Source organism: Polyodon spathula, chromosome 4 (genome assembly GCF_017654505.1).
Source record: "Polyodon spathula isolate WHYD16114869_AA chromosome 4, ASM1765450v1, whole genome shotgun sequence".
NCBI classification, from domain to species: domain Eukaryota; kingdom Metazoa; phylum Chordata; class Actinopteri; order Acipenseriformes; family Polyodontidae; genus Polyodon; species Polyodon spathula.
In genome coordinates, this window is record NC_054537.1 from 32,761,320 (window position 1) to 32,783,004 (window position 21,685).

Below are 21,685 nucleotides of genomic sequence, written 5' to 3' on the forward strand. Positions count from 1 at the left end.
GATTTAATCCTTATGGATTATTTATTACAAACATGGAAGAGCAGTGTTCCTATCAAGAAGTTTAGAACAGAGAGACAGGGTCTTTATCCAGTATGAAAGGATACTGGTTCCTTAATTACTCTGCAGGGTTAGATGTGAAGAAGATGGCAGACCAGGTCAAACCTGCAGTAGCAAAGTAAAGCTTAATTGGACAGTTTTGTGCAGTTATGTTATCTGTTACTGTGAATGGACCTTTTCTGCTATATTAGACATGTCGAGATTTTTCTACACATCTCTATGGTTTTTCCCACAGTTAAAATGTACTGGTGCATAGCTGGTTTCAAATCAGCCATAAAAGGGGGAATGTAATGTGATTTAAAACCAAGATAATATTGGCTTCTGAGACCATCCTCCAATCTCTTACTTTGAACTGCAGATTTGAACAGGCTTGTGGTTTACATACAGTAAATTCTTACAGAAATGAACCATAAATGCAGTGTTTTTGCAAATAAAATATATCCAAGGCATTGACAGCATATTATCCAGTTCTCTTGGCAAGCAAATTTTATTATAACTACATAACAAATAGGAAAGACCATATAAAGCACAGAAGGATAGAACTTGAAGAATGAAGAACATACTTGTCTTGGGGACCATTAAAAGATTTACTGTAACCAAGTCATTTTTGTATAATTCCACCATGTAATGCCTAATTCTTAAAAGTTACATGTTTATTTACTGCATCTGCCAATTAAACTGTTAGATTTTTTTTCTTTTTTGCTTTACTCCTAAAAAACATATTTCAATTATTAGCAACTGAGCAATGTACAGATTAAGTTTTAGTTTTATCATTTTTTTAAACCAACCTGTTAAAAAATAAACCAAATCCAAGTGCTAAAAAAACAATTTCATGCTTACAATGAAAACCTTGTTCATTAATCTTTGTTTCTAGTGGAAAAAGCCTCTTGAAAAGAAAAGACACACCCCCCCCCCTCCACCGCCCATGATAAAGTGCCCACTTCTATGAGAGAAATGCAACCTGACAGCACAATTTGTACCTATCATGGTAGAAGGCATATATGAAAAAGTATTACAGAGGTCTATTTTGTCAGAAATGGCTTGCCTAGGAGAGGCTAAATGAAATTTTCCACTCTCTTTTTGCAGAGCTCCATTGTTGGTAGAATAACTTTGCACGTAGGAGTCCTCTCTCATTAATCAGGAGCAGAGTGCTTATTTTTTTTTAATATAAGAGGCAGTATGCTTTTTCACTTCTACTAATCCTTGTTGCATCACATAATAATATTTTCAAACAATGTAATTGTGATGTGAATGCTGCATGTATCATGATCTTTGATTGGAGGGATCATGTACCAGTCTATAAATCCCTTGCTATTGAAGTGTTTACAGACAGTGAATGTGGATTGAAAACTGTCAGTTTGCAATTGCTTAAAGATGTGCGACAAAGTGGTCATTGATTTCCCTATCGCAGTTACAAGCAGGCACCCTGTATGTGTATATATATATATATATATATATATATATATATATATATATATATATATATATTACTTTTTGTTTAAGAAAGAAAATTTATTCAGTTAAGTAGGTTTTTTTTTTTTTTAAATTTCAAATTTTTATTCAAAGCTACAACAGTTCAACAGTTCTCTTCATTCAGTTAAGTAGTAGTACTTAGTAGTTGTTAAATATACCATAATTCAACATTCCATTTTGCTTTCCTCAATCTAAAAAGTTATATATGAAATTAACAAAAAGGTGTTTATTAGACCCAGAGATGGAACTGTGTGTATTGCATTCACAGTGCATATACAGTATAAATAATGCAAATACTAATTATGAAAACAGCCAAATAAAAAATAAATAAAAATAATAAAAAATGATGGCCTCATTTATATATGCTGATATAAGTAAAACATACAAATGAGGATTCAGGGAATTAAAACTTGGTTTTAATTCATACCACAAAACATAACTCTGATCTTTACAAAGATAAGTATACACATTGAGATGGATTACATTGTGAAGTTGACTATAGCTATGCCATAAAAACATTATACAGGACTATTGTAAGACAAGATCCAGCAGGTGTTATTTGTAAGCGTAATAATTTGGACAGATGACTTTTCATTGCAGAATAGTAAGATGGAATGATGGTGGAAGAAGATACCTTAAAAACTGCAGACCCCAGATATAGATCATAGGTTGTGTACTCAGGATATTTGTGTATTGTGTGCCTTGGTCTCCACTAGAGAAACACTGACAGATCTTTGTACTGCAGCTTAGTGCACAAAAAGATTATGGACTGTTCATGTAACAGTACGTATAGCATGCATCTTTTTTTTCATTTTCAAGGACTACAAAAGTACAAAAATATATCTGTAGATTTTTTTTTTTTAATAATGTGCTGTGTAAAGTGTTTTGCAGTGTGCAGGTGTAGAGGTGATGCAGTGTCGCAGAACAACAACCCAACACAGTTCCACAGTTAATGAAAGCTTTATTTTTTGCTTTATAAATAATAAGGCTGGCAATACACACCAATGTGTAGTTGCCCAGCCAAAACCCCATGAGGATTTCAGTCCCGAAATAATAACAACAATAATCCTGTGACACTTACACAACATGATCACAGTTCAACATGAGTGGTCTCAGTGTAAGTGGTGAACAGTAGTGAAGTGCAGTCCTGGTTTGGTGCTGGCTTAAAAGCGACAGCTCCCGGATATTTAGCTGTATATAATGACAACTAACAAAAGTTAATAGACCAATAGGATGAAACACTCATGGTTATTTTACACTCCTCCAGCGGTCTTTGCATAAACATAACAGAGGAACTGATCATTTTGTCAAATCCCCTGATATACCCTCAGTCACGCCCCCTTCAGTAGCGACTGCAATCGCTTTTCCTCCAATCCTCGATTGACATATCGCCTACCGCATTAAGGCAATGACTTCTGGTTTTGTGACTCCGACCCCTTTCTGGATGGCCAACTTCCAAATGACCCTGGAGTGAACTGCCAAACCATCCAGTCCGGGGCACACTGTTCCTGTCATACAGCACCCTCACAAGTTGGGAGGGAGAATGTTTACTCAGATTCATTCGCTCTCTGTCACATATGCCCACTTTCACTTTTTAGAGTGGCAGAATCAAAAAATTTTTATATTATAATTTTTTTTTTTCATTTCTTCATAGCATTACTGTGATCTGAGGCTGGATACAAATTTGACAGCCAAGGTATTGAAATCTTGAACCTCGCTCACTTCTCATTGGTTAGTTTCCCTAGTTACGCCGTGTGTAGCTCCAGAATTGAAGATTATGGATCTGTGGAGCCTGACCCAGATCTGCTTAGTACAACACCTTCTCATTATCCAACTCCAGTGATCTCGGATCTAATCCCATTTTTTTGTTTTTTTTTGCCCCTGGAGCAGTGAGTAGTCCCGTATATTATTTAGTGGACAGTTCAGTACTGAACATACTCAAAGATGAAACAAAGTGTTAGCATTAGTATTTACAATCTTACCAGTGCCAGCAGAAGCAGCACCAGTCTTACCAGTGCCAGCAGTAGCAGCACCAGTCTTACCAATCCCAGCAGTAGGAGCACCAATCTTACCAGTTCCAGCAGTGTCAGTGCCAGCCTTACCAGTCCTAGCAGTGGCAGCACCAGTTTTACCGGTTCTAGCTGTAGCCTCAGTGTCACCAGTCTCAGCATTGACTTCAATGGTAGTAAACTAAACGCATGTCTCTCAATGAAGGTATAAATCCATTTACTTATTCATGTTTATAAGTTATATTCTTCTTGTTCTTTTAATAGAAGATATTTCTGACAGTGTGAATAGGGTCATTTTAGGTTGGTGTGGTATTGCTGGGAATTTTTTTAAATATATGGGTCACGAAATTTCAAACATCATCCCAGGTGGTCACTGGCTGAAAAGAGCTAGCGACTTATACTGCTTTGCAGTTTGCATTAATAGTCTTCAGGCTTCATAAGATGAACTTTCATAACATGAACAAGAAATTGATTTTTGCCTCACTAGAAATCTATAGCTAGCTACGCCCCTGCAATAAAATATAAATGTTACACCATAGAGCTAGATTGAGGGGGGTTGCAAGTACAGTAATATTGTTATCAGGCTTGCCAAAAATTCCATGGTGGTCAGTATTTCACTGTAGTGACTTCAAGAAAGTCATACCACTATTTGCATTTGAGTGTGAGTATATAATGTTGCATATATAATGACATATATTAAAATGTAGGTATATCCTCAAATAATGTTCAATGCCTATGGAAAATCTACACCCCCTTTCAAAATTTTCATCTTTTGTTGCCTTATAGCATGGAATTAAAATGAATTAAAATATTTTTTTCATTTATCTACACGTCCTACCCCACAACTTCCAAGTGAAAGAAGTATTCTATAAATCTGTAAAAAATTAATTTAAAATAAAAACTGAAATAGCTTGGTTGGATAAGTATCCACCCCCCTTGTAATAGCAATCCTAAATTAGATCAGGTGTAACCAATCGCCTTCAAAACCACAAACCAAGTTAAGTGGCCTTCACATGTGTTAAATTGTAGTGAATCACATGATTTCAGGACAAACTCAACAGTTCCTGTAAGTTCTCTCTGCTGGGTAGTGCATTTCAAAGCATAGACTCAACCATGAGTGCCAAGGCACTTTCAAAAGAACTCTGGGACAAAGTTGTTGAAAGGCACAGATCAGGGGATGGGTAGAAAAAAAAATATCAGAGGCCTTGAATATCCCTTGGAGCATAGTCAAGATGATTATCAAGAAGTGGAAGGTGTATGGCATCACCAAGACCCTGCCTAGATCAGGCCATCCCTCCAAACTGGATGACCGAGCAAGAAGGAGACTGATCAGAGAGGCTACCAAGAGGCAACTTTGCAAGAGCTACATACTTAAATGGCCAAGACTGGTCAAAGTGTGCATGTGACAACAATATCCCAAGTACTTCACAAATCTGGTGTGTGTGGTAGGGTGGAAAGAAGGATGCCATTACTCACCTTGAATCCCGTTTGATGTATGCAAAAAAACACTCAGGAGATTCTGCAGCCATGTGGCAAAAGTTTTTGGAAATTTTTGGCCTAAATGCAAAGCATTATGTTTAGCACAAACCCAATACAGTGCATCGCCCAAAGAAAACCATCCCTACTGTAAAGCATGGTGGTGGCAGCATCATGTTATGGGGATGTTTCTCATCAGCAAGGACTGGAGCTCTTGTCAGGATATAAGGGGAAATGAATGGAGCAAAGTACAGAGAAGTCCTTGAGGAAAACCTGCTGCCCTCTCAAAGAAAGTTGAAACTGGGATGAAAGTTCACCTTTCAGCATGACAACGACCTACACAACAAAGCTACACTGGAGTGGCTAAGGAACAAAAAGGTAAATGTCCTTGAGTGGCCCAGTCAGAGCCCCAACCTAAATCAACCTAAAATTTGTGGCATGACTTGAATTTTGCTGTCCATCAATGCTCCCCAAGGAACTTGACAGAGTTTGAACAGTTTTGTAAAGAAGAATGGTCAAATATTGCCAAACCTAGGTGTGCAAAGTTGGTAGAGACCTATCCCAACAGACTCACAGCTGTAATTGCTGCCAAAGGTGCTTCCACCAAGTATTAACTCAGGGGGGTGGAGACTTATCCAATTATGATCTTTCAGTTTTGTATTTTTAATATATAATTTTTTTCTCAATAAAACCTTTTTTCCCCTTAACAGTATCGAGTATGGTGTGTAGATAAGTGGAAAAAAATCCTCATTTAAATGCATGAAACTCTGAGGTACTGACACAACAAAACGTGAAAAAAGTTCAAGGGGGTGTAGACTTTCTATAGGCACTGTATTTTTTCCTGCTTATACAGTGCTCCCTTGCTAGAAGGCTCTCAGTTATAACGCGCCTTGGATACACCGCTACTACAGCATGTCCTCCAATTCCATATACTAGTGATTCATGCAATATTTCTACAGTAAATACAGTACAGATGTTGTTCAAACTATAAACAATCTCAGTCGAACTTCCCTTTCTGTCTCTCCCTTTTGATACAGTATCTGAACTGAAAAAAAGCTGCGTTGGCACTTTATAACACAGACATCTTATTTAGCATTAATTTTATAAATAAATAAATATTAAGCCTATTACATGGTTATGTTTCCTAATGTGTTTACTTTTTTGCTGCAAGAGGAGCTGCGGCTTTCTCCAGGAGACGAGAGGCTTCAGCTTTGCTTTAGCCACTCTCCAGCAGCCGAACCTGGGGCGTGCCCATTCCCTCTTCCCCTCTCCTTCTCACACTTGGTTCGCTTCAAACTGAATTCCCACCCACCGTTTAGCCAGGATATTTATAGTTTAAAAACTGCTAATTAAAATGATCCACGAGTGCGAATGTTACCTTTTTTTTTTTTTTTTTATAAAAAATATAGCGTTGATGACATGGTGCTTTATGCATGGTAATTCATGGAAAGTTAGATTGTTTGTTCACTATATGTGCATTATAGAGGGGCAGTTATTTGATTTTGCATTTTAGTCAGATGTGTGTTATGTGTCCTGCGGCGCCCCCACCCCTCCCCCATTTATAACACTCTTCGGTTACAACGCTCATATTGTGTGTCCCCCGATACCCGCGTTATAGCGAGGGAGCACAGTAGTCAATTAACAAAATAATCGTAAATGTTGAATATATTTAGGACTGCATACACATTTTCTATTAACACAAGAATCATTAATACTTACAGCAATGCATAATTGAGCAATTTAAACTAGTTGAACATGGTACTGACATTATTGTGATTCATTTATATAGAACTACCAACACATTGATTGCGTATAAAGAATTCACAATGGTGTTGAAGGACATTGTACTCCAAATACGCAGTAGTTTGATTAAATATAACATTGTTAAATGCAATCTATATTACTTGGTTGTTCGGTAAATGTTTATTTTGGACATTTATCACTTTAATTAGTAAATGCTGACATTTACCAGTAAATGTTGAGATTTGCCAATGTGCAAACTTTTACCGCAAGATATTAGTGCTGGGACAAACATGGGATTCTTCGTGTTTGGATATTCACGTGTAATTTAAATATTCGTTCGGATATTCGTTCATTTTCAAAAAGTAATAAAAGCCATTATATTGCTCAGAACGCAGGCAGAGACAGCATAGCAGCAGGGGCAGGGGGGGCGTGGCTCCTGTGTGTGTGCCTTTATTTTACAGCAAGATTTTACACTGTGTAACACATTAAAGTAAAAAAAAAAATATCCCAGGAGTAAAAAATACATTGAGTAGGCCTTACTGTACCCCAATGAATTAACTACAAAAAAAAGAATGCCAAGTGACAATTAACTGAATCTTATGTCTTTTCTATTTCAGAGTTAAAATATAAACTGGAGCAAGTGCCCAGGTATCAGGTACGTTTGTTCCTTGTGTTTAACTTGAAATGCTGTATTTTTAATTGCAATTGTCATTACATGGATTACTATTAGTTTTCAGTTTACTAATATGCTGCATGCATGATATGATTTAGCAATAATTGGTAAATGGTTTGCTACTTGACCTTAAGACAGCATTACCTTGGAAGCTGAGGAAATTGCTTACTGAACATTTACATAGTATCCACTTGAGACTGGGTAAATGCCACAGTAATATTCCAGCAGCAGCAGCAGGCAGGCCTATACTCGGGTCTATAGTAGAGGATTTTTTTGGAGATACTTTAAATTGCAAAGGACTGAGACATGAGCAAGCCTCGTTTACATTAACAACTCAGACTTAAGCTAAAATCCAATGGAAATCAATACTGTAAATGTGCCTCCATTGGAGGGAGGGGGGGGGGGGGGGGGGGGGGATCTTTATTTACATATAGATGCTCAGAAATCATATCCTGCGAAGGAGTAAATAAAAAAAAAAAAAAAAAATTGCATAGTGGAGCTTTTAGAGAGTAGCTCTTACCCAAACTGCAATTAACAGTGGTAACCCTAGCCTCCATATTGACTCCAATTATCAAATTCAGACAAACGAATGTCAAGAAATACAGAGTAACATTATTTAATCTAACTAATAATAAGGTTCAATTTTATAGCTTTAAAACATTTCTTTACACCTATTCTTTAAAATAAAACAAACAAATGAATGTCTTCTGGCAAAATATTAAAATATAATAAATTATATGCAGTAAAAAGCACTTGTGAGTAAGTGTCAGTCAGCACACAGATTTCCTACATCTGTGTGCTTCTTAGTTACTCTGTGTTTTAGAAGCAGTGTTAGCCCATTCAGACCACCAGTTTTGACCACTTTTTTTACACTTACAGGCAGCATATTTCATTTTGACATAATAGCAGGATTTCTGAGAACTGGGGCTGTAGCTATGGAGCCAGTCCACTTAATAAAACATTGAATACAACATGTAGTTTTTTATACACTTATCGTCAATTTTTTAATACAAGTAAAATGTTGTGTGAATAAACACATTTACAGCAAGGGTGCAGATGTGGGAAAAGCTTACAACATGTGCTTGTTTCTTCTTTAAGTTTTAAAATGTTAAACTCAGAGTTTTTTCCGTCGTCTCCCCTTATATCGCATGACCTGTACATGTTAAAGGCACACTGTTGCGCTTAAGGGGTGCACTACCTCATGGGATACACTTTCACATGCTACACCGGGTCGGTGAAGACAAAGGGTGATTACCCAGTATGTCATTCATAATGTTGAAGTAAGGAAAAAATTATAGATTTGCCCCACTTCTGTGTTTTTTTTTTTTTTTTTTTTTTTTCGCTTTTTGCTTTATAGTACTGTGCTTTTAAAACTTTACAGCAATGATGAACTTAATCCACAGTTCTCTCAAATCCCCCTAAATGATTTTTTCTGCCATCCTTTTAAACACTTATGCACATGTTTTTTTCTTGCCGTCAAGCTGTTTTAGGATCTTTAATAAAAGTCTGTCTCTTCATCAGACTGAAAGTAGCCGCGTTTGTTCGTGCGTGCATTCATGTTTAATGCTGTATTTGTTATTGCGCGTGTCTGTTGTGGGTTATGCTTCATAGTCAGAATATGCTGTTTGCATGGCTTTATATTCCACTAGCATTCTGCATACTAGTGGAATATGCCAACTCCAATATTCTGAATATGCAGAGGTGGAATATTCCTCTTCATATTCCGAATATGTTGTTTGCATGGTGGACTATACATTCGGATTATTCAGTATTCCGAATACTAGTGGAATATTAATGGCCATGTAAACGCACTGAATGTTAAGTATCAAATAGTTTTGACACATAAAAAAAAGTAATAAACGCTGGGTATGTACAGTATTTTTTCACCGCAGTGCACTGGTAAAGATCTGGGCTGTGATTCACCTCTAAAGCTAAAATTGTGTTTCTTAACAGCTTTGAAAATTGGAATATGTCTACCATTATATAAATAATTCAGGCACAGATATCAAACATAATTGTAAAACTTGAATATGTTTAAGATTGAAATCAATAAATAAGAAATACATTTACACCCTAATAGTTTACCAGAAAGTCTGTAAATGCTGAATTAATTCCAGTCTTTGCTTCAGCTCCTATTTGTTTTGTTAAAGTTCAGTCATAATAAAGCAATTACAGAAAATAATCATATTTATAAATAAAAATCAACCATGCATTCAAACGCAAATAAACTGTAAGCAAAACCAAAACCCATTCTCTCTAAAATGACTATGTGGACAATTGTTTGTAATAGTTTTTATTTTATCATCATTTAATAATTATGTATTACATACCTTAATTATGGCTTACACTTGAACATTTTTATTTTCTGTTGTGTACTACAAATCTTTCGGAGAAGAAGTTTCAATAAAAGCCTGTACCAACTGTCACTTTTTGACGTTTTTAAAATCTACTGATACGTTTACAATGTACAAGCACATTTCCAGTAAAAACAACTACCGAACCCTATTTTGACAATAAAACTGATTTTGATTATTAAACCAAACGCAACAATATTTAAATATTCTTTTGTTTCTTAATATGTTTTCAACCTATATCCCTATCATTCTTACACATAAACAGTAGACCCAGCTGTGAGAGGCAAGACTAGAGCAACTACAACTTCACCTACAGGCCCAATCTGTCATCACCAATTGCTGGCAGAGCAATCAACATGGAATAGCCTGATCGGTGTAGAATAACTTTAATGTCAAAGTTGCTCACAACTTGAGGACAAGCCAGAATGATTCTAGATCAGTTTAGGTGTCCTGCTGAGATTGAATCACAATTCAAATATTGCCTTAAGTTGCACTTGCAGATGTGGATAAATGCATAATTGTTTCTCTAATTTAAACCATGTTATTGCCATATTATTTAAAGTTATGCCCTGTTACTGTAAAATCAATAATCTCATGATTATTAAATGTGTGATGGTGAGCAGTGTTGTTTAATTTGACAGAAGAAAGCCAGTTAATGATTTATACAAACCTCATGTTCATTGTGTTCGACTTTTACTGCTGATAACACTAATGGAAAAGTTTGAATTTAAAAACAACCCACTTCTTTAATAATGAGATACTGTAAAACCAGTATGCAGACAGTTTCTTAATCAAGTGGTGTCACATGCCTATATTTTTGTACCAAAACCTTCCGTGTATAATTTCCTTATTTAAGGTGTTCTTCATGCATTTTATAAGCATGCCTTTTTATTGGCTGTTCCTTGAAAATTCTATTTAAATGGAATTTCCAAACACAGCGTCGCTCATAGGAGCGACAATATCAGTATGGCATTATTGAATCTCAAATCAGCTAAGAAAGGTCTAAAAGTTGACAGTATAAAATCATATGTTTCTGTCACTTGCATGTGCAATATTACAGTGCTCATATTCCAATACCTAATTCTTATTTTGTCTGTTTGTAACAGGGCATTGCTTCTTGGGTTGATGAAAACAAGCCCCCTGGATGGATACACGGAAACATCAGTCAGCCACATGGAGACATTACTTATAGCCCAGAGCACAACATCTACACCTTTAACAAGGAGACTGGTCATGTTCAAAGAAGACAGGTGGAACAGCAGCAAAGGCAGAGCTTTCTCCTAAAACAAATTGTGCACCAACTAAATCCTTCCAAATCACCAAACTCACTCAACAACAGTCTGTTTGAAGATTCACAGTGGATAGGGATGCACAAGGTCCAAGCAAAGCGAAGATCTTTTCTTCAAAGCTTCTGCAAAAAGTACAATGGCAACCTACAACCCACGACTAATCTCAGCCAGATGGTATCCCGAATATACGTGGAGGAGAAACACAAAATTCTGTACTGTGAGGTTCCTAAAGCAGGCTGTTCTAACTGGAAGAGAACACTGATGGTTCTGAGTGGTCTTGCTCCTTCAATAGATAAGATCTCCCATAATGCAGTGCATTATGGGAAGCACCTCCATAAACTGGACAACTTTGATGTTAAAGGTATCTACGAGCGCCTTGACTCTTTCACCAAAGTCATTGTAGTCAGGAACCCAATGGAAAGACTGGTGTCTGCCTTCCGGGACAAATTTGAGCACCCAAATAATTACTACCACCCTGTTTTTGGAAAAGCTATTATTAAGATGTACAGAAAGAATGCCACCCAAGAAGCTTTGACCACCGGGTCAGGGGTTACATTTAAAGAATTTGTGCAGTATCTGTTGGACTCCCAGCGTCCAATGGGTATGGATATTCACTGGGAGACAGTCAATAACCTATGTTTTCCCTGCATAATAAATTATGATTTTATTGGGAAATTTGAGACACTTGAAGAAGATGCCAACCACTTCTTAAGATTAATAGGGGCTCCAGAGGATCTAAAGTTTCCTGCTTTTAAAGACAGACATTCAACTGATGAAAGGACTACATCTTCAGTAGTTAACCACTACATGCTACAACTGTCCCCTGCAGAAAGACAACTGACCCATAACTTCTATCTTTTGGACTACCTATTGTTTAATTATACAAGGCTTTGGGTATAATCAAAACAGCACTGTTTTATTGTAATTGTTTCATGTATTTTGCGACACTTTTTTCGCAATACCTCTACCAAAATCGTTTGAACACCCATGAGTAAATACTCCTGTGTCTGCTTCAAGCAGTACAGGGCTACATAGCATTGAGGGATCTATAGAATGACAGTCTGTAATACATAAAGGTATTAATAAAAGTTGGATTACATTCTCCACAGCCTCAAGCACGCAGTTACAAAATCTTCTGTAACACTAAAATAAACTATTATATATGTCAGTAAACAAATGTTTTAACAAGTCTGTCTTCTTCAGATTTGTGTTTGTTCACTGGTCTGTGTTTATAGTTATGTACCACATAGTTTTGTTTTTGTTTATATTAATATATTGTGATTATTCCCAAAGCTATAGTATTTTTTAATTTTTTATTTCTTTTGAGGCTTTTGAGAATGTCGGTTTTAAATAAATGATTTTAACCTATTTGTAAAGCTAGTAATGTTAATCATTTTACCAATCAGTCAATAAACTGCTGTGTTCATTTTTATTGGGTTGGCCTAACTGAGTTTTTGAATTTGTACTAGTTTTGCAAAGCATTTAACAGTAAATTGCAGTATGATTTGGCAATTTTAACAACATCCATACCTCTTGACTGAAGCTAATTATAAATGTCCATCCAATCATTGGCCTTCTAAAAAATATTCCAAGTACAAGTGTGCTAAAAGGATACCGAAATGTTTATAATGTAACATACACTGTGCATTAAATACCCAGTGACTGCTCTAAAATACAAATATGAGACATATGTTGACTAAAAAATTACAAACATCAGGATTTAGATGACAGCACAGTTATACTTTGATCTGCTGATTTAAAAAAAAAAAAACATTAATAATTGCTTTATCTTGTACATTGTACCATCAATAACGGTTGTCATTTGCCAGATATTATTAGTCTGAAAATAAAATTGTGACAAGCCAAACCTATTACTATTAGAACCCTGTCTGTGAAATCAACCATTTATGTAGTAGGTGTTGTAGTCCGGTATGTAGTCTGTTATAAAGTAAAGTTGTGAATGAACCCTACTTTATTTTAGAGATAATGACATTGCTGTAGCATGTTACAATCTAATAATGGAACTCCTGAGGCTTGTCGTCAACAACATTACTTGAACAAGGGAGTTCCATCGTTAGAAAACAATGGGAGAGCAGTTTTCTGAAGCAACTCTTCCTTGTCATATCCCTTTAAATAGCCCAAAATGCATAGTCTGAAAACAATTTCAAGAGATAGGATTTGGTGTTTGTGGAAGCCTACAGCACGGTTATATGCTAGCATTCCTGATTTGCTATAGAGAATACAACACTGATTTTATTAAAGATACCAATTCTATTCTTTGTTGTTCATGCCTTGCATAGGTACATCTGAAGTTTACCTGTGTGCATAAAAAGTTATGAATTGTAATGAAATGTTATTTAGAACCCTGTGTAATGATCTTATAATTCTAAATAATATTCGATTCTGCCAAGTCAACGGAGTGTGTGTGTGTGGTGGTCGTGGTGGTGGTGGGGGGGAGTGGCATTGGTGAAATTGCAACCATTAATGCAGAGCAAGTATTTTTAACGTTACGTTTACAATTAGAGATGCTTAAAATTCAAAGGTAGAGCACAGCACACAGTCACGCTAAAGATTTTGTTAAACAAAAGTGATTCCATGAATTCTTTTTTACCTCCACTGCAATATTCTACTACATGATTTAAAGCATATAAAACATAATTTATATACCTTATAGCAATGTCTTCTTCTTTTTCACAGCCCTAGTCCCAGACTGTCCTGGGGTCAGCTGCTTTGGTTGCTCTTCTCCACTTGTCTCTGTCGAGCACATCTTCCTCACTCACTTCACATACCTCCATATCTTTTCTCATATAATCTGTCCATCTCTTTCTAGGCCTGCCTCTTCCCCTGTTACCTTCCACCTCAAATTCCATTACCCTCTTTGTTACTTCCTCAACGTCCCTCCTCATGATATGTCCATACCACCGTAACCTCGCCTTTCGCATCTTCTCAACCACATCCACCACCCTACATCGTCTACGGATTTCTTCATTTCTGATTTTATCCTTCATTGAAATCTGCAGAATCCATCTCAACATCCTCTTTTCAGTTCTTCTCATCAGGTTCTCTTCCCTCTTTCCAACTGCCCAGCATTCAGCTCCATATAGTAGTACAGGTCTAATCACAGTCTTGTACATTTTGCACTTTAACTTTCTAGGAATTTTCCTGTCACAGATTATTCCAGTTATTTCTCTCCACTTGTTCCATCCAGCTTTCACTCTTTGTTTTACTGCCTCCAGTGTTTCTCCTCCCTTTACCAGCTCTGATCCAAGGTATTTAAAGCCATCAACCTGTTTCAGTTTTCCTCCATTTGTCTCCTCAACATTGGTCATAGTATCTCCTCTTCTCTCCATTTCCATTATTTCAGATTTTTCTGCATTCATTTTCAGTCCACCCTTTTCCAGACTCCTCTGCCATTTGAACACTTTCTCCTGTAGTTCTACTTCTGAATCTGCCATCAGTGCCACATCATCAGCAAAGATGAGTTCCCAAGGCACTTCTGTTCTTGCCTCCTCTGTCAGTGTGTCAATAATGTTTATAAAAAGGAAAGGACTTAGTGCTGATCCTTGGTGTACTCCAACTGTGATTTCAAACTCTTTTGTCTCTCCCCGTTGTGTGATCACCTTTGTGGTCTCCTTTCTCCTTGTAGATGGTAACCATACTGCTTTTTGTCCATTCTTCTGGAATTCTCTCTTCCTTTGCAATATTGTTTAGCAATCTCGTCAGCCACTGAATCCCCTCTTCATCGAGGTTCTTAAAGTGTTCTGCTGCTATTCCTGATGGTCCAGTTGCTTTGCCCACTTTCATCTCTTTGATAGCTTCTGTCACTTCCTTTACTGAGATTTCTTGGATTGGTCCACACACTACTTCTGCCTCCATTAAGTTCTCCCTCTCATTTTCTACATTTAACAGGTTTTTTAAGTATTCCAGCCATCTTTGCTTGATCTGCTCTTCTTTAATCAAGACTCTGCCTTCTCCATCCTTGAGTACTGCCACCTGGATAATATCTTTTTTCTGTCTCGCTCTATGTTTAGCAATCTTGTAGATTTGGTCCTCTCCTTCCTTTGTTTCAAGTTTCTCATATCATTCTTTCCAGGCTCTTTCCTTTGCTCTTGCTACACTTCTTTTTGCTACCTTCTTTAGTCTCTTATATTCTTGTAGTTCGCCAGTGCCATCTTTCAGTGCTTTGTATGCTTTTTTTTTTTTCCTTCAGTGTTTCCTGAACTTCCAAATCCCACCACCACTCTTCATTTTCCCTCGGTCTGCCTCCTCTTGTCTTTCCACAAACCCTGATAGCAGCCTCTTCTAGGATGTGACTCATCTCAGTCCACTTTTCTTCAACTGAAGGCTCCTCTGTTTCCTCTGTGTTGTTTTTCATTTCTCTCACCAGCCTGTTGAAATCTACTTTGTTTTCTTTCAGTTTCCACACTTTTGTTCGTGCTTGGCATTTTCTCTGCTTTATTCTTCGCTCCTTCAATATTGTGATGTCCATCACTAGTAGCCTGTGTTGTCTGGTAACAGCCTCATAGGGCAGGACTTTAGCATCTTAGACTTTCGCTCTATCAGTTCTTCTCACTAATATGTAGTCTATTTGGGTATCATGGCCTCCACTCCTGTATGTCACCTTTTGCTCATAATTCTTCATAAACCCTGTGTTCACTGCAAACAATTCAAGAGCTTGGAGTGTTTCTAGTAGCCTTCCTCCTTCTTCATTTCTCTCTCCTAGCCCTCTCTGACCATGTTCATCTGGATAATCTGGGCATTTCTCTCCTAAATGTGCATTGAAGTCTCCTCCAATTACCACCATTTCATTTCCTGGGATTCTGCTAACCACTTCTTCGAGATCTTCCAAGAAGCTATCCTTTTCCTCCTGTGGTCTTCCTACCTGTGGTGCATATACAGAGATGATATTCCACAACCCGCTCTCAAAGGCCACCTGTACATTGATAATCCTGTCTGAGTGTCTAACCACCCTCACTATCTTGTCTGCTAGGTCTTTGCACACTATCACACCCACTCCATTCATTTTTGTACTCTTTCCAGCGTATAGAATCTTGTATCCCTCTCCTAGGTGTCTTGAGCTGTTTCCTTTCCACTTGGTTTCTTGCACACCCAAGATCTCCACTTTTCTCCTTGCTATAGTTTCAACCAATTCTCTCCCTCTCCCTGTCATGGTACCAACATTCCAACTCCCCACTCTCATTGACTTAACATTCCTTTCAGGCCCCTTCACCTTGTTTCTTTTTTTCACTGTACAGTTTTCCCCACAGTAGCATAATTTCCATTAGTACCCTGTAGGGACACAGCACTAATGGCAGCCGTTGTTAACCCGGGCCCCGACTGACCCGGTATGTGATTTGTGTTCTTTGCAACCATGGTTTTGGCAAGATGGTTTTACATCGGATGCCCTTCCTGACACAACCCTTTTAGTCGCCTCTTACGAAAGGCAGGGATACCCAGGAAGTATTCTGATCCCCCTCCATAGGGAAACCTTATAGCAATGTATCAATATAAAAGAGATACTTATATATGCAATCACCCTTGTCATCACTGTTAAAATGATATTTTGATAGATTAGGATTTAACAGTATAGTGTCTACAACAAATATTCTGGCATTGCTACATGTCTTATGTTCTTTTATATTGAATTTGAATGGCAAAGAAAAAGCTGCTTACTGTACTGTATTTGCACTGTACAAAACCACACAGGTCCTGCAAATTTAGAACCTCAGGTTAAAGTACTGTCAGCAGCATTTGGGGTTTTGCATAGACCGTAGGTGTACAGAACAGAAAAAACATCAATTTCAAACCACAGTCTAATTGCTGTAAACCTGTGCTGGGGCTTTAGTTGAGCATCGAGTAAGAAACCAGTAAATTTGTGTTCCAAATTCTGCTTTGTGGACTCTCATTACTCACTTGAGAATTGTCTAGCTGTCTATGTGTATCTGAACTGCATGATAATCAAGAAGAAAAGTGGCAGTTCATGCAATCTAATCCCGGTTTATTCGCGTTTTGACATGTTTTTTTTCTCTGGGGGGGGGGGGGGGGGGGGGGGCTATTCCCCCATTAGCTGTGTATTAAACCTCACCAACTTTCCCACATGAGACATAATGTGCCACTCCGCTTCAAGTTTCAACATACCCTTTTGATGAATATGGTACTGTGATGAGACATTAGTCTTATTGTAAGAGCCTACATTTTTCATGAAGTAGCAGGATGTTCTGTCGTTTCTTGGAACCATCACTAATTACACAGTGTAACAAATTTTTTTTTTTTTTTTGGTTCCTGGGTAGTAAGTGTTATTTCCTAATTGCTTATGCCTCAAAAGTATAGAAAATGGCTATTATTCCCCACAGACTTTGCTTTTGTGACCAGGACAGTGATATTTTGAAATTTACCTATTTTCCAGAACATTCCAGATAGATTCAGTGCTGAGTAAACTTGGAGTAACTTTTAGAACTTTCCAGTAATATAAATAGTAGTATAAATACAGGGGCCTTAAGCCCACCAGTTCAGTTTAGTTTCAGCTGCCTAAGTGGATACATATCTGCATTTTTCTGAGATGACATCAAAAGGCTGCAATGGTGGCATTCCTGATGGGTCGCCAAGGCAGTTTTACCAAGTTTCCCTGCTATCTTTGCCTTTGGGACAGCAGGGACACCAAGGCGCACTACCACAGGCGGGACTGGCCACAGCAGACCGAGTTCTCTGTGGGGAGGAACAACGTCAAGTGGGAGCCACTGGTGGACCCCCGGAAGGTGCTGATGCCACCACTGCACATCAAATTGGGCCTTATGAAACAATCAGCGCTCTAGATAAGGAGTCGGCAGCCTTCAAGTACCTTCAAGACTTTTTCCCTAATCTGTCTGAGGCAAAGGTCAAAGCCGGTGTCTTCGTCGGACCACAGATAAAGAAGATCCTGGAGTGCAATGAATTCCCCAAGAAGCTCACTAGTAAGGAGAAAGCAGCTTGGAACAGCTTTGTCGCAGTGGTTCGGGGCTTCCTGGACAATCACAAGGATGAAAACTATGTAGAGCTGGTTGAGAGTCTGATGAAGAACTACAGCACAATGGGCTGTAGGATGTCCCTCAAAGTCCATATCCTTGATGCTCATCTTGATAAATTCAAGGAGAACATGGGAGCGTACTCGGAGGAGCAAGGCGAGCGCTTCCACCAGGATATACTGGACTTTGAACGCCGCTACCAAGGACAGTATAATGAGAACATGATGGGAGACTACATTTGGGGGCTGATTCATGAAAGTGATTTACAGTATAACCATAATCCTGAAAAAATATTCACTTCTAAATCTTTTGTAGTCATTTTTGTATTACTTTAGTATAAATACATGTTAATTTGGATTCATATGTTGTTTTTTTCTGACTTTATGTGAACGAAAAGACCGTTTTCTCATTGGAAATAGGTAAATTTCTTAATATCACTGTCCTGGTCACAAAAGCAAAGTTTGTGGGGAATAATAGCCATTTTCTATACTTTTGAGCCATAAGCAATTAGGAAATAACACTTACTACCCAGGAACAAAAATTGTGTTACATAGTGTTATTCATCCTGCGCAAATATAGCCTACCTGTACAAACAAACTGAAAATATACGCAAGTTATGTTGGACAAAAGCTAACAATGTTCATGGTAAGTGTAAAATTGTCTAAACATTAAAAAAAAAAACATGGTGCAGTGTTTTGGGCACATCAGTGGGGCTCACGTTAACCTTGCTGTGACAGCAGCCATGGTATGAATAAAGAAACTCAACCTAGTCAAGTCTCTTATGTGGTGGCCCAATGTCTGAGAACTATAGCTGGGGCAGGAATCCTGTACCTGGCGACGCCTAGTGATGTGAGAGGTGACTTTGGTGTAACCATGATAACTTCTTTTTTTTTTTTTTTTTTCACAGAGATTACACTCAAGTGTGAGATAGTATTCAATTCCATAGGTTCCTTAGTGAAGTAGCGTCTCTTATGTCAAGCGGGATTTTAAATGATCAAAGTAAATGTACACACTATTCCAGTTCTTAGTTTGAAATGTTTTTAGTCCTTAACAGGACTTTATTTTCCAAGTGTTTTATTAAAGTAAAGTTCTGCATTATTGTTTGTAATTTTTAGATGATGACGTATACTGCGAAGGATGTATTTTTATAATGTTAATTTAACATTATATTTGAATGCTAAAATACATGTTTATATTTTTATTTTACAGTTTGATCATTTACTTTGTAAGATGGTTAGCTGAAAGCATAAAGTTGAATTCTGCAAAATGAAAATTGTACTTAAATTAACATTTATGTTGTAATAATACAACTTACCAGTATGTGAAAATTATTATTATTATTTTTTTGTTTGGTGTGAATCAATAACCATATTGATTTGGTGTGAATCAATAACCTTTAAGTGGCTGTACACTAATTGAAACTCTAAAAATGTAATAGCTATTCTTCCCTCTCATTAGCACTTACTGCATGTACCTAATAATTTTACTGGAAACGTTGTCACTTTGACTGAGCTAAAGCCTTTCAACATTCCTGTCAAAACGAATCTCCTGTACAGCAGAACAGAGGACCCAGCCTGCCCCCAAAATCTAGTCAGATGAGCATGAGGCTCTAGCGGGGTCCTAACAGCCTAGTGTTATGGTAGCATAAATATTCATCTGCCAAGTAAAATAAATGTCTGGGAAACTAATTCACAAAACACTAATGCTAAGCTAGTGGGGATAAAAACAATTCTTAAAAGCCTTCTTTATCACTTCTTTAATAATTGTGTTATGTTTTGTAGATCTGTGCCAATTTAATTTTAAAAGAAACCATGCTAGGTTTTAAAATAATTGTGTTTAAATAAATTTATTAGGTTTCTAGAGCTTATATTTATAACCAGCAATCATAATTGACAACAACTGTATTCTTTTTTTGATTATAGCTACAAAATAATTCCATACATCTCAGGTCTTCAGTTTTGAAGAAAGTTCTAGCAAACATGTATATATATATATATATATATATATATATATATATATATATATATATATATATATATATATATATATATATATATATATATATATACAGTGCCTTGCAAAAGTATTCAGACCCCTGACCAATTCTCTCATATTACTGAATTGCAAATGGTACATTGAAATTTCGTTCTGTTTGATATTTTATTTTTAAAAACTGAAACTCAGAATCAATTATTGTAAGGTGACATTGATTTTATGTTGGGAAATATTTTTAAGAAAAATAAAAAACTGAAATATCTTGCTTGCATAAGTATTCAACCCCTGTGCTGTGGAAGCTCCCAGTTTGCTCCCAGGAAAGAAACTGCCCTAACGAGGACACAATTACCTTACCATTGGCCTCCACCTGTCAACCATTAAAGTTGCTGTCACATTTTCTGGATAAAAACCCCACTGTTGAAGGATCATTGGTAAGGCTGTGAATCTGAAGGAAAATGAAGACCAAAGAGCATTATACAGAAGTTAGAGATAAAGTAATACAAATGCATAGGTTAGGGAAAGGGTAAAAAATAATATCCAAGTTTGTGGATATCCCAGTGAGCACAGTTGGATCAATAATCAGGAAGTGGAAGCTGCATCACACCACCCAGGTACTGCCAAGAAAAGGCTGTCCCTCAAAACTCAGCGCTCAAACAAGAAGAAGACTTGTGAGAGAAGCCACAGAGAGGCCAACAATCACTTTGAAGGAGCTACAGAGTTCAGTGGCTGGGAGTGGAGTAATGGTGCACCAGTCAACCATATCAAGAGCTCAGCATAACACTGGTCTGTATGGGAGGGTGCCAAGAAATAAGCTCTTACTCAAAAAGTACCATCTGAAAGCGTGTCTGGAGTTTGCCAGACGTGATCCAGCTACGATGTGAGAAAAGGTTTTGTGGTCAGATGAGACCAAGATAGAGCTTTTTGGCCAAAACTCACAGCGCTATGTGTGGCGCAAACCTAACACTGCCCATGCCTCAAGACACACCATCCCTACAGTGAAGTATGGTGGTGGCAGCATCATGCTGTGGGGATGCTTCTCATCAGCAGGGACTGGGCATCTTGTTACAATTGAAAGAAGAATGGATGGAGCCAAATACAGGAAAATACTGCAAGAGAATATGCTTCAGTCCACTAAAAAACTGAAGCTTGGGAGGAAATTCACCTTTCAGCAGGACAATGATCCCAAGCTCAAGGCCAAAGCAACATTGGAGTGGCTCAAGAACAAAAAGGTGAATGTCCTACAGTGGCCCAGTCAAAGTCCTGATCTCAATCCCATTGAGAATCTGTGGCACTATTTGAAAATTGCGGTCCACAAGCGTCGTCCAACCAACCTGAACAACCTGGAGCAAATCTGCCAAGAAGAATGGGCCAAAATCACTCCGACACTGTGTGCAAAGCTGATACATACTTACCCCAAAAGACTTAAAGCTGTTATTGCAGCGAAAGGTGGCTCTACCAAATATTAATGTGTGGGGGTTGAATACTTATGCAAGCAAGATATTTCAGTTTTTTATTTTTCTTAAAAATATTTCCCAACTTAAAAGCAATGTCACCTTACAATAATTGATTTTGAGTTTAAGTGTTTTAAAATAAAATATCGAACAGAACGAAATTT

The 21,685-nt window shown here is 37.4% G+C and overlaps 1 protein-coding gene across 1 annotated transcript; it reads left to right on the forward strand.

The window, feature by feature from the left end:
• Positions 1–2,632: 2,632 nt before the first annotated feature.
• Positions 2,633–12,110, forward strand: LOC121313921 (carbohydrate sulfotransferase 9-like). The gene is made up of 3 exons (XM_041246701.1): positions 2,633–2,647; positions 3,185–3,226; positions 10,892–12,110. Exons 1-3 carry the CDS (start codon positions 2,633–2,635, stop codon positions 11,972–11,974), a joined length of 1,140 nt encoding a protein of 379 aa, XP_041102635.1. The 3' UTR covers positions 11,975–12,110.
• The last annotated feature ends 9,575 nt before the right edge of the window (positions 12,111–21,685 follow it).

Coding starts and splice junctions, on each gene's coding strand:
- LOC121313921 (XM_041246701.1), top strand. Junction 3,227..10,891: donor ATACAAATTTGACAGCCAAG/GTATTGAAATCT, acceptor TGTTTGTAACAG/GGCATTGCTTCTTGGGTTGA.